At 44.7% G+C, this 16,300-nt stretch overlaps 2 protein-coding genes across 2 annotated transcripts in view; one reads left to right on the forward strand and one right to left on the reverse strand.

The window, feature by feature from the left end:
• Positions 1 to 2,966, forward strand: part of lrrc7 (leucine rich repeat containing 7) — a 124,321-nt gene extending 121,355 nt beyond the window's left edge. The window contains exon 28 of the mRNA XM_063201711.1: positions 747 to 2,966. Within this exon, the coding sequence (XP_063057781.1) occupies positions 747 to 854 (108 nt within the window). The 3' untranslated portion in view covers positions 855 to 2,966. The remainder of the gene's footprint in view (positions 1 to 746) is intronic.
• A 375-nt stretch (positions 2,967 to 3,341) lies between these two features.
• Positions 3,342 to 16,300, reverse strand: part of lrrc40 (leucine rich repeat containing 40) — a 23,772-nt gene continuing 10,813 nt past the window's right edge. Inside the window, exons 7-15 of the mRNA XM_063201710.1 lie at positions 16,048 to 16,220; positions 7,452 to 7,542; positions 7,267 to 7,312; positions 6,530 to 6,635; positions 5,989 to 6,096; positions 5,604 to 5,714; positions 5,332 to 5,409; positions 5,062 to 5,247; positions 3,342 to 4,480 (exon numbers count right to left, since the gene is read on the reverse strand). Coding sequence (XP_063057780.1) covers positions 4,375 to 4,480; positions 5,062 to 5,247; positions 5,332 to 5,409; positions 5,604 to 5,714; positions 5,989 to 6,096; positions 6,530 to 6,635; positions 7,267 to 7,312; positions 7,452 to 7,542; positions 16,048 to 16,220 — 1,005 coding nt within the window. The 3' untranslated portion in view covers positions 3,342 to 4,374. The remainder of the gene's footprint in view (positions 4,481 to 5,061; positions 5,248 to 5,331; positions 5,410 to 5,603; positions 5,715 to 5,988; positions 6,097 to 6,529; positions 6,636 to 7,266; positions 7,313 to 7,451; positions 7,543 to 16,047; positions 16,221 to 16,300) is intronic.

Genomic DNA, 16,300 nt, shown 5'->3' on the forward strand with positions numbered 1-16,300 from the left:
ACAGCAGGTCACTTGAGAAACTCGAAACTGATCTCGATAATTACATTGAAAGACGTTTATTCTTCCCAAGCATACTTAGCAGTTAGAAAACACTCCTAGCTCAGAGTTAAAGCTTTAAGTGGATAATAATTAGTTTTGTTTCATGTAAAGTAAGTTGCTCTCAGACAATGTTTGTCTGTCTCATCAGCCAGCTTCCAAAATGTCTGACATTGCAGCCTAGTGGAAATGCGCTAGGCTACATGTGGCCAAATAACTTTATGGGGGATTTTCTTCCCGATTCCCTATAGTTATTGGTCTGTCTCCTTTTTTCCTCTCTCCTCTGGTGCGTTCTCTGTGTCGCTTTCAATGTGAACCAGTAGAAGGCTCTCTCTCTCTCTACCGCCCGCATCAGCGCCTGCAAGTGTAGGCTCTTCTTCTCTCCTCTCTCTCTTCACAGATGGAAGTGTTAGCGGAGGAACAGATCTCTAAAGACCAGCTTCTTTCCACTTTCTCTTAACAGCATGATCTCCTCTTCTCCCCCCGTTGTGCTTCTCTTCTCCTCTCCTCTCTTTCTCCTGTTTTTCTCCCTCCCTTCCTCTCTCTCCTCTCCTCCCCTCCCTCCCTCTCTTCTGACAGTGTGGTGTCTCTTTCAGTCCTCTGAGCTAGGCCTGTACTGCTCCTCTGATGCCTGCTTCGCCCCTCCTCCGCCCCTCCCTTTCCAAGTCCATTGCAGATTGTTCATCATGTGCTTCGTTCTTGCCTTACAGGCCAATGGACATAGTTTTTTACACATCGAACATGAAACCGCTGTGTCTCTGCTGAAGAATTTCCAGAAAACTGTGGACTTGGTAATCTTGAGGGAGAGCACAATATGAAATTTTCCTTCCTTTTTTGTGTTTTGTTTTGTTTTTTGTTTTTTTTCCTGACTTCTGACAAAGAAAACGAAAAAATGTTGACACATGTATAAAGTCATGCCTACAGATCTCATCGCAGATAGCTGCAGGTTGTGGAACAGAGATGGGCCGGACATGGGCCAAGTCTGTTTCACAGCTGGCTGCCATCTGAGAGACTCTCATTCACGCACATGTTGTTCATACAGGACTGTAATGTTTTTACATAGGAACAGAGAACATTTGCCAATTGCTGGACCAATGGCAAATATTAGTGCCAAATGTAAAATAGGTTACATATCTTCTAAGGTTAAATACGGACTTCACCTGTAAATGGAAACATGCTCAAGCCAGATCTCCAGTTGAAACTGACTGGACTATTCACCTCCATTTGCCAGCCCAGGGCTGTCAGTGGATATGATTTTTTTGTTCTCTGCTCATTTCTATGCCTTTTATTCATTTTGTACCTACTTTTCCTAGTAGCTACTCATTTTGATCTCAAGAGCATAGAAGCACATTTGGCGCTTAGAGGTACATCCACCATCAACACTGCCTCAAGTTTGTATATGCCTTGTGTAAATACTTTTTGCTTACAAAGATGTGAAAAGACGAGGAAGAACAAGGATGTGAGGGATGAAAATACAACTTTCCTTTTATACGCTTGTGTTCTACTATTGCAGAAAAAAATATTTGTCCTGTATTATAATTACGGGACCTTTTTTTTCTTTTTAATCAAAGTTATTGAAGATACAGTAAATACTAAACAAGAACATATATTACCAATTTCCTTCCACTTACTTAGACCTTGCTGTAAGATGTTCATGCCACTTACCCATGCTGCATTGTGTGTCCTAGAATTTTTAGAAAATGTTGAATAATGTATGGGTTTGCACAAATTAACAGGGGAAAAAAAAGAGAAATCCCAAAGCAATAGAGCCACATTAATTTATCTGCAACAGCACGACAATTAATTGAATGGCCAACAGCACCCCCCACTGGTCTATTTTGGTAAATGACAGGAGGTTTACAAAGGGGGGTTGATACCAAGTTCTGTTAATACTGGTGACATAAGTCGTTGTGTTTCTAAACAAACCACTGGCTTAAAATGGGAAAAACAGTGCCACACAAACTTGCCAAATGTAATTACCTTTGCAAAACATCATTTGAACAAAAGGGATTAAGTGCACTACTAAACATGGAATAATCGACACAGGTGCACACAGTACAACATGGACTGACACGAGTGGCATCACAGAAAAGAAACTATAAAATGTTATCACTGTGATGCAATGAGAACTATCAAGTCGAACTTAACTAGTTTTGTTGCCCATAGCGCTATAGGCAACCACGTTCATCTCATATTCGGGAAGATCCATCTTAAGCTTTAATGTTACAGCATGCCTACACTTTATGGAAACTGTTTTATTGTAGTTTTTTTAACGCCCGTCGCGCAGCATGTATATTGCTGGTTTGGGGAAGGCTTCAGCAGACCCTCAATTGAAATTTGACCAATAATGTGGTACTCATGGGTAAACAGTCCCAGTATTGTGACAACTGGCGTCACAATATCCCTATTGCGATTATTATAGCCCCAAATAATGAAAAAAGAGTTTTATTTTGAATAATGTAGCAGTAGACGTGAGCGTTTTTGAACAAATCTGAGCACCTACAAATTGTTTGTAAAAGTGCCGTATCCCTAACCCTCCCACAAAATATTTTGCTTCAAGTCAAGCTTGAACTATCAGTCGACATAACAGACGACAAACTTGGTTTGGGAAATATACACTTCAAATACTATTGTGACAAAGTTTGATAATATAAATATTTTTATTAAATGTTTTCAGGTAATAATTTCTAAAAAATATATTGATATACTTAGCTTTGCTCAAATTGTGAGATTTTATAAGGTTAACAGAAGCTGTGTATGGATGAGTATTTAGGACACAAGAAAGAATGCTGTAGTAATCAATATGTAAAATTATTTCTACAGTACATGTGAATTTGTGTCATATAAACATATATATGTATATGAATATACAAAACTGTCATTTTTGTATGTGTTTAAAATACTATTAAATATAAAGCTTATATATGGTACTATTGAGTCTAATTGCAGTATTGATGTATATACTTGTGAATGAAGACACATGGAGATAATTTATTCCTATAGATTGTGAATGTATACAAAGCTTCAGCAGTGGGAGATTCCCGGGATGCGAATGCTGCTTCATTTGGTTTATTTCATTTTTTGTGAGCGTGTGTGTGTGTGTGTGTGTGCGTGTCTTTTTTTATCACCAGAAAGAAGAAAAATGTTCCGTTAACTAGGGTGGATTGAGTGCCAATTTATCATACTATTTATTTGCACATGCAAGTTTAATCCTTCCAGTTTTATTTCTGAATTAACACAAAATGTGTTATTGATTAAAAAAGGGTATATATTGTGTCTAGAATGCATTTTGCAGATGCCAACTGTACATATTTAAGATACATTTTATTAATAAAACTTTTGAAAAAGGACAAAAAGTTAAATACTGTGCACCAGATTACAGAGCCATTTTCGGCTTTGGGGAAGTGCAGATTTTTTTCAGTATTCAAGGGGTGTTTTGAATAATGTATGAAAGTCTTTATTGTAAAATTAATAAAACGTCACTATTGTTGCTATGTGTTACATTGTGATTTGTTATACCTTGCAATAAATTCATCGTTGTTCAGGTACAAACATGCCTTACATACACCAGCTTGACATGCTGCAAAACAAACACTTAAAATGTAATACTCCAGCAAAGCCTTCACCCAATTACAGATCATTGAGATCATTTTAAAAGTCAAAGGCAGAATGTGCAAACATCAGTGTACAATTTTTATATGTAAAGCAAGCAAATCATGCATTTGAAACATGTGACAAAATACAATTCAAAACATCTTAAAAAACACTTCTGTTTAATTATCAGCAGAAATTTGATATAACCCGTAAAATGTACTCAATATATTTTTCATCATGATTCAGTCAGTGAGTCACTCTGTGCATGACATCAATGTATTTAAGACTAAGAATTTGGTGAAAATCAGCACCCTTTAATTAATCAGCACCCAGATGAGTACAGGTAAGCCTAATGATAAGCGCAGAGATAGTGGAGGCCTAGATGGACAGCCACATTGTACAAAATGGCAGGAAGTGCTGAATGGATGGTGAGAGAGTGCCTGGATGTTCTGCAAGACACAGTGCTGGATGAATAACAGTGTGCACCAGATTAGTTTTGTGCTATGACAAAACCTTCAACCACCATTACTGCCAGCTGTCAGCCAAGAAGAGTATTTTGCTGGATTTTTTTTTTCTTTTTTTTTTTGGCAAAGTAGCCTTTGGTAGTGGTCATTGTCAGAATGTAAACACAAGTCACTGTGTTAAATAAATGGAGAGGAAAGAAAGTGTAGCGTCATCATCATGAGTTGAGATGCAACCCCTTTGTAGTGTACGTGCAGGCATACGCTTTTCCTCAAGACGGGATTAAGTGGGAATTCTGCTGCGTAGATACTCCATAATGGCATCTGTTCCTTTGGCCACGATGGCTGCTCTGGGATTCCGGAACGGGTTTCCATCCAGCATCAACGCCCTGTGTGTGGGGTGAGAGATTATTGAAAAAGAGCAGGCATTGAAACCAATGGATGGGCTTGCCATTCAATAATTCAGGAATTGTTTCCCTTGGCCTCCACGTGAAATCAGAGCAATACACAGCCGACCGTACATAATGACTATTTCATGAAGGCATACTGTACTTTGGTGCAATGCTGAGGCTGATGCAGGGTCTTCACCTTCACCACCCCCCCCCCCCGTTCTTCTAGTTCCGTATTTCAACCCAGGTTGTTATTTTCATCCCAAGAAAAGCGCATCATTTGCATGTTCCAGAACACTTGGTTATGCATTGGAGTTCTCTGCCTCAATTTTCAGAGACAGATGAAAACCCTACTTTTTAAATCATTGCGCACAATCCGTCACCCAAAAGCCATGTTTCCATTAACTTTTCGTCTGTGAGACACTGCTTATCATTTTCACATTGGTCTGGCAAACCACATTATTGTAAGTTCCTTTGCCTCAGAGTAACAATGTAATGTTGAGTAACGATGTAATATAATATTGGTTATGATTGAGAAGATACAGTAACAGGTATTTAGGTATTCAGTATATGACTTGTACCTGAGGCTGGTGCAGTTGCCCAGCTCTGGAGGCACCTGCATGATGTCGTTGTTCTGCAGGTCTAGAGTGGAGAGCTTATCCAGCATCTTCAGCCGCGCCGGGTCAATGCCATTGACCTGATTGTTACTAATGAGGATCGTCTCCAGCGCCGTTATCTTGTAGAGAAAATCTGGAAATGCCTTGAACCTGTCACGGAGCCAGTGAGAAAAGAGATGGGGTTCTTGGATCATGATACCTACCTACTACTGTGGGTGCAGGTATTGATCATACCTATTGAATGACAAAATGATGCTCCTCAATTTGGCAAGCCCCTCCATTTCTGATGGCAGTTCGGTTATGAAGTTGTTTCTGTACAAAAGAGAACAATTTGTTACCATCTGGCAGTGTCGTATAAGGCTAAAGCTATGACATCAGTTCTGACTCCACTCAAATATTTCCATAGATGTCCACAAGCCAACCTTAACACTTAAAACATCAAAGTAATTACTAGGTTCAGTATAAAACTACATACACCATCAGTCTGTCTCACAAGTGTTTTCTACCTGAGATCAATGTGGCTTAAGTGCTTGAGAGAGCAGAATTCAACAGTGATGCTGGTCAGTTTGTTAAACCCAAGGTTGATGTCCGACACGGTGTCCTTCAGCTCTAAAAGCCTTCACAGGAGAAAACAAAGAGCAGAGCAAAGAACATTACATGAGCCATGGCATTGTCTCAGGGAAAGACACACAGTCAGACGCTATCGAGTCACGGAAGAGAGTACACCAGGCATTCAATGGTGTCGCTCTCCTTCACAAAACATGCAAGAACATTGCTACTACAATCAAGAGCATCTTTTGGATAAGCTGATGGTAACAAACACATGTAACCCTTAATCATTTTTTTCATCCTACTTCAAAAAGTAGTTAAAGAGGAAGAATGTCTTATCACCTGGGAGGGACTGAGGTCAGCTGGTTCTTGGAGAAGTTCACACTGGCGACTGGGCCGCCCCCCACCGCATCAAACACATCATCAGGTATCACCGCCTCCTGCTTTTCACTGGGGAGCAATTCAGGCAGTTACTTTCTATAGCGTTTATTTAATCTGAAAATAGCATGACCAACATCTCCAAGGCTGTGTAGCAAATACACAGATGTTTAAAACTCACCTGGGTAACACTTTAGAATAACTACCTATTCACAGCTTTATAAACACTTTATTAACATTTAATAATAATTAACATTTAACAAAGCATTTACAAATGTTTGTAAATGAGTAATAACTATGACTGCACAATGGAATAGGAATTAACTACTGTGTGAGTTTTATGTGGTTTCATGCCTTCTGGTCTTTGGAGGAGAAACTTCCTGGACGATGCGACTGCGCTGTGTCTGCTGTGTTAACATAGTATTTCTAGCCCATAAACATTTGGTTGATAATTAGTTCATTATTTATAAAGTGTTTATAAAGCTGTGAATTGTGTTACCCTCACCTGTAATTCAAAGCCTTGAGTGTCTTGATGGAGTGCACATCCACCCTTGCTTGACTGGGCAGGGTCATGGCCGTCTGGGGCTGCTCTGCACTGTCGCCTGGCTCTTCTGGAGAAGGCAATAGCGATTGGACACAAACGATACATAAATACATAAGTAATGATAAGGGATGACTTCCACAGAGAATCCAGCTGAAAGTGCTTCATGGGCGTGCAATTAACCTGTGAAAATATTTTATGTTCACTCACTAACTTTGGACTGGGAATCCATTTGTGTTGTGAATGCAATGTCACCCTTGTCTTCTTGTATGTCTGTAAAGGTGTTCTGTAAGAATGGAATGGATTTCTGTGTGTGTGTGTGTGTGTGTTTCACACGTATGTCTGATTGCAGTGTCCTCATGCATCTGGCCTAACTAGTCTCTTTTGTCAAACACTTTGTCAAGTCTCTTTTGTCAAGCTCTTCCAGCTGCATCTAGCATGAGTTGTAGCCTGGCTCGTTGTGCCGTACAAATACAATTTGTAACTTTCGTATGAAATGCTGTGTCAAAAAAAGGTGTATTTGTGTTTTCCCCCTCAAAAAAAGTAAGTCTTTTAATTGAGCAGCTTAGAAGATCAAGCTTAATCCTAACCCTTGCCTCTGAGAAACAAGCAATATATCTGATTAGTATCATCTTAGCAAATTCCAATAGTTTGCCCCAACAAAACTCCTAAGCGCATTTATCGACTCATCACTGCTGTACCTTTGATGCGACTTCTTAGATACTTCAACAGCTCCCCCGTGCCTTTCTGAAAGAGAGCACAGACAGACAGAGAGCGGATGATGAGCCAAGCGAGGCTGGCGGGACTAAAACAGAGACCACCCTTGTGTGGTTGCAGAGGGCACCCATCTGGCCAAACAGGCCATCACTGAAGGGGGCTCACTCACCGCAATGAGGTCTCGCCGGATGCCCCTCAGGGGGTTCCCTTCCAGAGACACACTCTTCAGCTTGGGTAGGTTGCCAAGAGTGCAGGGCAGGCTGACTCATTGAGGAGAGGAGGAAGAGGGAGGTAGGGGGTGGAGAAAACAAGGAAGAGACGTGTTAGCTGTTGTTAGACACCGCACTCTCCACACTAAATGAGGTCCATTCAGCCTGGACCAAGACACACACTCCTTTTGAAGTTTAAGAACCTGCGCAGGGCGACTACTGTGAGGACAGCGCCTGAACCAAATCTCTCAGGACATTAGTCAGTGGGCGGACAGTGGTCTTAACTTTTCACCAGTTAAAAAAGTAATATTTTAACAAGGTAACCTATTTTGTGTCAACAACACGTTGTCTAATATAACTCTTATTGATACAATTATCTCACATTAAAGACCACTTTATTTTACAGTTTAGTTTGGAGAGTTACCAAATGGACATTTAACCATCCTTACTTCCCACAGAGCACTCAAGGTGCTTCGCAAATGATTGCAACTATTAATGCATAGGCCAATGGTGGTCATCTTCATGTAATTAACCTCCAACTACGTAGAGGACTGAACCCCCCATATGTAGAAGTGTTTTAACTAGTGTTAGTGGAACTAGGTGGTAGAATAGATGGCAGTAACAGATATAATAGTAGTAGTCACTGTATGTTAAGTATGTTTGTAATTCGTACTATAGGTATTGCTATAGGTAACGTGCTGCTTGTTGCCAAATTTGATCTGTTCATAAATATGTAATAAATAATGAAAGAAAGGGCCAAACTGGGAAACTCCAACTCCCATTGTCATTGTGACACAGCACTCCACAGCACACAAGTGCACACTGCACAGAACGGAATTGCATTTAACCCTATCGCGCCGGATGCATCATATATGTCTCATCAAATTCAAAGCCCTCTCCACGCTGACACACAAAAAAATCGATCTGAAAAACGTATGGGTATATCCTATACCCTCGGTTCTCTGAGGGAGATTAGTGAGACACAGACTGTGACTCTATGGGGTTTAGCGCCCTCGCGCGACCGCTCTTGAAGCCTTTTTAAACACGCCTATTGGCTGAGTTGAGCTGTCACTCATAGGCGCCCGCCTCCTATATAAACTGTGACAGCTCGCTCATCTTCACATTACCCAGCTCTGCAAGACGAGCGAGCAGGAAGGGGCAGCACAAGTCTGTGTCTCACTAATCTCCCTCAGAGAACCGAGGGTATAGGATATACCCATACGTTCTCTTTCGGTCGAATCGTTCGACACAGACTGTGACTCTATGGGAGTTTTAAATACGCCCCTGAATGCTCATTCCCAACCAGTAAAAAATAACGGGAGTGAAAAACCACGCTGAAAGTGCAAAGCAGTTCACACAGGTCTTGATCCCCCCGCCTCAAGGACAGCGTGAGCCACCGTGGACGCTGTAACATCAAGGCGATAGTGTTTTACGAAGGTGTGCGGTGAAACCCAACCCGCAGCAGCGCAAACAGTCTGGACAGGCACTCCTCTAAATGCGGCCCAAGACGCGGCGACACCTCTCGTAGAGTGGGCTCTGAGAGCAGGGGGGTCTTTCCCCGAGGCCCGATAGGCCATTGCAATCACATCGACAATCCAACGGGACAGCCTCTGTGTCGAGAGCGCCTGTCCCTTAGAATTAGTTGCAAAGCAAACAAATAGTTGGTCAGTACGCCTGAATGAAGAAGTTTTGTCCATGTACAAGCGTAATGCCCGGACCGGGCAGAGGTAATGTAACCTCTCCTGTTCCTGCGAGGAGAAAGGAGGGGGGTTGAAAGATGTCAGTTGTAGATCGCAGCTGCCGTACAACATAGACACTTTAGGAATAAACGCTACATTGGGCCGAAGCGTGACATTATTATTATCCACACTGAATTCCATACAGGAGGGGTGTATAGAGAGAGCAGTGATCTCGCTCACCCTTTTAGCTGAGACAAGGGCCAGCAAGAGGGCAGTTTTGTACGAGAGGACCTTAATGCTTGCAGTCTGTAGGGGCTCGAACGGGGCTTGGCAGAGCGCGTTCAGCACCAAGGAGAGGTCCCAAGAGGGAACGGTCGAGCGCACAGCAGGTCGAAGGCGTCGAGCGCCCTTCAGAAATCTGTTAGCCAGGGGGTGCGCTCCCGGAGATACACCATCGTAGCCTACATGGCATGCTGAAATCGCTGACAGGTAGACCTTAAGTGTAGAATAGGCCAGTCCCTTTTCGAATAATTCCTGAAGGAACGTAAGTACATGGGTGATAGAACACTGAAAGGGGATAACGCCCTTCTGAACACACCATCTCTCAAACGCCCTCCACTTCATATCGTACACAGATCTCGTAGATGGAGCTCTGGCACTCTGAATAGTTGCAATAACATTCGATGGCAGACCTATTGATCTTAGGGTGTCCCTTTCACGTGGAAGGCGTGTAGGTTCCACGCTGACGGGTTCGGGTGAACTAACTAACTCCCCCCCCATCTGTGACAGAAGGTCTTTGCTGTTGGGGAGTCGCCAAGGCTGCCCGGCCAGTAAGAGAAAGATCTCCGCTAGCCAGGGCTTGTTTGTCCACCAGGGAGCAATCAGCACCAACGAGAGGCTCTCCTCTCTCACCCTCGCTAGTACATGTGGGATTAGATGGACTGGGGGGAACGCATACAAGAGAGTGTTCGGCCACGGGTGTGATAGCGCATCCGTTCCCAGTGGGGCATCCCTGTCTCGAATGGAGAAGAACAGTCTGCAATGCGTGTTCTCTTGTGATGCAAATAAATCCACCTCACCGCGCCCGAAGCGTTTCCACACAAGCTCGATTACACGCGGGTGTAACCTCCATTCCTGATTGGAGAGGGATGCCCTCGATAGTCTGTCTGCACGCACATTAAGCATGAGTGGCTCTGAGCGACTGTAAGTGAGCGTGTGGCCCAACGTATAATATCGTGAGCGATGCGGTGAAGCCGAAGCGACCGCAGGCCCCCTTGGTGATTTATGTATGCCACTACTGCTGTGTTGTCCGTACGGACTAAAACGTGGTGATGGCGCAGCAAAGGCAGGAAATGCTTTAGCGCTTAGGAACACTGTTGTCAGCTCCAGGACGTTGATGTGAAGCTGACATTGGTTTTCTGTCCAGACACCACCCACAGCCAGATCCCCCAGAGTGGCGCCCAGCCACTCAGCGACGCATCCGTTGTCACCACACACGTCGTGTCACGATGAGTCCCAGTGGGGCTCCCCGTGACAGTAGTGCGGGTCTCGCCACGCCAGTAGCGCGCGGATGCATGGGAGGGAAACCGTTACCTGCCGGTTGAGGTGTGCTCTGCGCTCGGGGTGCAAACGGAGCGAGAACACCCATCTCTGCATGTCCCTCATATACAGTTGCCCCAGCGGTACTACTGCTATCATAGATGCCATTAGACCCAGAAGGCGAAGGCAAATACGAAATTTGACTTTCTTTCCCAGTTGGAAATTTGAGAGACACTTGTGAAATGATTCCACTCGTTGTGGCGTGAGTTTGGCACGGAACGTGGTGGAGTCCAGTGTGAGGCCCAGGAAGTGCACAGTTTGAGCTGGGGTTAGCACACTTTTTTGATAGTTTATTCGGAAACCTAGGGATTCCAGATGGCTGCGGAACAGATGTGTGTGTTCCGTGGCTATCTGCGCTGACGGGGCGCATAGAAGATAATCGTCTATGTACCCGAAAATACGCATTCCTCTTTCTCTCAGTGGGGATATGGCAGCATCCATAATCTTTGTAAAAAGACGGGGTGCAGTAGCCAGCCCGAATGGCAACACTTGGAATTCTAGTGCCCTGCCCTCGAAATAAAATCTCAGGAACTGTCTGTGGTGTTTGTGTATGCTGACGTGAAAATACGCCTGTTTCAGGTCCAATTTTGTGAACCAGTCCCCGGGTTTTATGGACGTAATGAGTTGCTTGTGCGTCAGCATTTTGAAGGAATATGTTCGTATGCGACGGTTCAGCACTCTCAGATCTTAGATGGGGCGAGACACCCCGTCCTTTTTCGGTACAATGAACTACCTGCTGTAGAACCCTGACTGTGCTTCGTGTGGGGGAATTATTTTTACAGCGTTTTGCTGGTGGAGAGTGTCTATCTCATCTCTTAGTATCCGAACCGAATTTGAATTCACCACTGATGGCGTTAGCCCTTGAAAACTCGGGGGCTTTCGCGCAAATTGTATTCTGTACCCATGCTCGATTGTAGACAGAACCCAAGGACACGTTACGTGTATGTGCCAAGTCGCTATACGGTGTGTGAGCGGCTCTGGACTGTACAGGGGTATGACTGTGTTTGGTCGTGCGCCCGCGGTCTGTAGTGGGGAGTTTAGCCACTGATTCGGGGGGCATAGTGGGTATGAGCGTGGGCGAGGGGGATGCTCGGCGCACGCGTTTACTTTTAATTGTATTTTTTCTCGGGGCTGAGGGCTTATGAAACCGTGTTTGTTCGTGAACGACCCCAAAGCAGAGCGTGGGTGTGTGTGAACGACTTTTATCAGACCCAGAGGTAGAACCGTGGGTATGGGAGTGTGAGTGAGGGCACTGGGGCTTAACAGCTTTATTTGTGTCAACAAGGGGAACATGCTTGTGCGACATTGTGTGTTTACGGACCACCCCAGAGTTGAACGTGGGGGTATCTTGGTTTTGTGACGGGCAGGGCCCGACACCGTGAAGGCTGGTAGGGCAGCCTTGTAGCTAGGCTGACTTCTTTTTCTTGGGCATCGGGCGGCCACATCCTCGTCTGGCGCCCGCATCCAGTTGGATGGTGGGACGGTGGGCCCATGCACTGTGAACCACTGTCGGCTGTGGAGGTGGCTGAGCAGGGCGGGTCACCAGTATGGTCCGTCTAGCCGTGTGCCACTGGCGGGAGGGTCCGGCAGTAGTAGTAGGCTGGGTAGGAGGTGGGTTTTGTACGCCCGGGTTTCGGGTGGGTACTGGGTGGGCCAATTTGCGGGGAAGACCGTAGCCAAAGGCTTCGTTCTCCTTCTTCTTTGACTCGCACCGCGACTGCATTGCCTGCACAGCGGAACCGAATAGCCCGGTTGGGTCCACTGGTGCGTCCAGGAACGCAGGATGGTCTTTGTCCTGAATGTTGAGCCAAAGATGTCTCTGGGCTACCACTGTCAGACCCATTGCTCGACCTATGGCCTGATTAGAACAACGTGTGGTCCTCATAACAAAGTCCATTGCCGTTAGAATCTCGGTCCATAGTTCCTTCACTGGCTTGTCCTCGTTGATAGCGGCACCACTTCTGCCTGTAGCTCGGCACCACGTATGCTAAGAGCAGCGACACCGTGTTCTGAGCGCGCGCAAGCCTGTCCCAGGACTTTAAAACGTTTTCCTCCAATTGCTGGGAGGAAAAACTTTGGCTGCTTGTGAGGCAGTTGTGCAGAGGCTGACAAACCCGTGTTGGAGTTGGGGCTAGGTAAGAGGCTACGGACTGTTTTCCACTTTGGCAGTCAGATAACCCACTCTCTGTCGCTCCCCTCCATTTCAGAAAAAGAACCAAAACCACCGATAACCACTCGATTGGAGTAGGTTTGTTCCAAGTCTAGTCACGTCATCCAGGCAGTCCTTAAACGGTGGGGACTGAAGCCTTGGGTGCCGGTGCGAGCGGGGCAGGAAATTACCGTCGAGCCTGTTGCTAGCCTGGACCGGTGGCGGTTGTGGCCACACGAGTCCGAGGCGCTGGGCGGCGCGTTGGCAGGTTTTCAGGAATAATATTCCCGCTGACGTTTGATGTTCGACAGTTGGCTCCTCGCAGACCGAAGTGGCGACGGAGGCAGGGGGGGTGACTTGGGTGAAGGGGAGAAGCGATTCGCCGCCCACACTCCATATTAGTCTCTCCTTCTGTGAAGGAGCAGTCCTCCATATCAGCAACCGACCGGGGGGCAGTAGGCTCACGTGACCCGTTGTCTCGTCGCCAGACCAGCTAAGCAGTTGTGCCTGAGTGAGGTTGGGGCTCCAGTGGTAGCCCGAAGCATTCGAAGCGCTGCTGTAGTGTTCTCAGCGAGAACCGAGAACAGTCCTTGCATCCCCGTGGGTTCTCCAGGGCCTCGCGGGCATGCTGGAGACCCAGACAGGTAACACAGGCCGGGTGGTGGTCCTTGGAGTCGATGAACTGACCGCATGCGTTCGGGCATGGGCGCCGTTTTGGGCGCGATGCGGAGTGCATGGCGAGTCCGTCCAAAAATGAAATAAAATAAAAAAATATCTCCAATATCGTTATCGTAGGGGTAGCGAGCTAGTGCGGCTGACCGAACGAAAAAACGGTATGAAGAAAAGGTGAAGCAGGCAGGTGGCGAGCCTTGGCGGCCAAATGCTAGCAGGTGTCTTAGCAGGGAGGTTCGCAAGCTAATGCGGCGAATACTCACCTCACGAAAAAATATTCTTTTCTTTCTTTCTTTCTTTCTCTTTTCCTCTCAATACCTCGACGCTAAGTGGCAAGAAAATGTCTTCTTGCCAGCGAACTAGCTGTTGAGTCGGGGTATAGTCAAGAAAGTTGCGGCGTGGTACTCTTCCGAAGGCTTGTAGGCGAGTCTTGAAGAGCTAAAATGTGAAGATGAGCGAGCTGTCACAGTTTATATAGGAGGCGGGCGCCTATGAGTGACAGCTCAACTCAGCCAATAGGCGTGTTTAAAAAGGCTTCAAGAGCGGTCGCGCGAGGGCGCTAAACCCCATAGAGTCACAGTCTGTGTCGAACGATTCGACCGAAAGAGAACATCCTGCGTGTCATTTCCAAACGTCCTGCAGTACACGGAAACCGCCACAAGAGAGCAGCGGTCGACAACAAGTTGACCACAGCTCGGCGAAAAACAGGAAAATGGGGTAGAAGCGGTTTCCCTGACCGACGCTGAGATTTCGTCAAATTGCATAAGGTTTGTGTACAAATTTCCGAAATATAACTCTACATCCTTTAATTTGAACACTTGCTTTGTGCAATTAAGCAAGGAAGAGTTTATATTTTTACACCGTGTTGCAGAGAGATCGTGCTAAAACTGATGAGACATATAAGCACCATCCGGCGGTGGCAGGAAGTCAGCCATCAATGCATTTGCTCCATAGGGAAACTTACAAAGCACACCACGACGATCGTTTAACAAAACACACAAGTTGTTTTACTTCAAGACAAAGATATTGCCTTAAGAAACAGGTTTTACTTGCAATTTTGAAAATGCAATGCAAAATGTTGAAATTATGATCTCGTAAAAAATGCATTGAAGTGAATGGAGAAGTGGTCCAATTGTAGTAATGGACCCATATATTCAAATTACACATCGAAAATGAATAATGATCTATATTACACTCATAAATAGGTTGTTGAGCATCATTCGATCAGCTATGTTTTTACATAGATTTAAAAAATTACCCAACCAGGCTGTGGGAAATGTAAAAGATTGTCCTGCTAAAACAAGGATAGGCTTTAAAAAATGGCAGGATCTCACTAAATATTTAAAGATAATCCTCAAATTAAATTGTCTGACAACTTTTTTAAATTAAAAAAAAAGTTGTAAATGCATTAAAAGTCATTTTTCAATGGTCATGAAATTGGAATTTCCATTCATTAAAAGCCTGATGCATCATATATGATGCATTAAATATCTCAGCGACCTTAACAAAATTTTGATTTTTTTTTTTACATTTCTTATAAGGGACCAATATTGAAGCAAATTCCAAAAAAATTGAATTTTCTCTCATTGCTTTCATGGTTCAGGTTTCACAGGGTTAAGCGGGGGAGAGCACTGGTTAATTATTGCCCCTTACCAACCTGGTGGGTCAGGACAGGAGTCTCCGGCAACCTTCGGGCAACAATCACAACCTTTGGACGCCCTAACCACTTAGCCATGACTACCCATAATAAACTAATACAAGTATGACCAAAGTACAGTAAGACTTGCAGCTAAACATGTCTATTCAAAATGGCAGACATGGAGAAGATCCCACTTTTCATGTATGAAAAGTGTATTTTTCCCAGTCATAATGAATGCTTAGTAAATATGGTAAATATTCATGAAAAATGTAACATTAGTGAATGGGCAGTATGATATCTAGAAATAAACTACTAGGAATATTACGCAGTGCACCTTAAACCCCTTAAGACACTACCCGTTATAAATGAGCTATTACCAGAATGGCAATGACCAAGTCGCAATGTATTACTAAAGTGGTGGGATGGTGGCGGATGGTGTATGGTAAGTTCAAAGTTTTAAGTTCTTTATTTGCCATTTGTGCATGAACTAGTAGTCCAAGCACATAGGAACTCTTGTGCAGGCCCTATGAGTCAATAAATAAATAGAATTAAATATAAAAACAGGGTAAAGACAACATATATTTAAAAAGTGATGAAAATCAAAGAGATCAAAAGAATAAAACAAAATCTAAGTGGGTCAAGTGTTCTTTTTTGCCATCAGCCTCACTGTTGCTGGGAAGAAGCTGTTAAAACTTTTTTAAAGCTTTTTGGTAGAGATGCTGTCTGCTCTACTGTGGCGAGTTTGTATGTGCAATGCTACGTATTAGACGTAGTGGTAGTAATAGTGCTGTATCAGTAACTCTGTGCAGCCGTGTCACCTGCTGAGGTCGTTGTTGGCCAGATCCAGCCTCTCCAGCCCCTCCAGCAGAGTGACTTCATCGGGCAGGGCCGTCAGCTTGTTGTCCCTCAGCTCCAGCACGCTCAGGGCACTCAGGTGCTTCAGATACTCTGCCTCGATTCCCACTATCTGGTTATTCCCCACATGGAGCTCCTACAACACAAACAACATCCACATCATATTAAGGAATAAATTAAGCTTCTTGGTACAACGGAATAGAATTGTGTTGTGAA

This window comes from Engraulis encrasicolus, chromosome 6 (genome assembly GCF_034702125.1).
Source record: "Engraulis encrasicolus isolate BLACKSEA-1 chromosome 6, IST_EnEncr_1.0, whole genome shotgun sequence".
Lineage (NCBI taxonomy): Eukaryota > Metazoa > Chordata > Actinopteri > Clupeiformes > Engraulidae > Engraulis > Engraulis encrasicolus.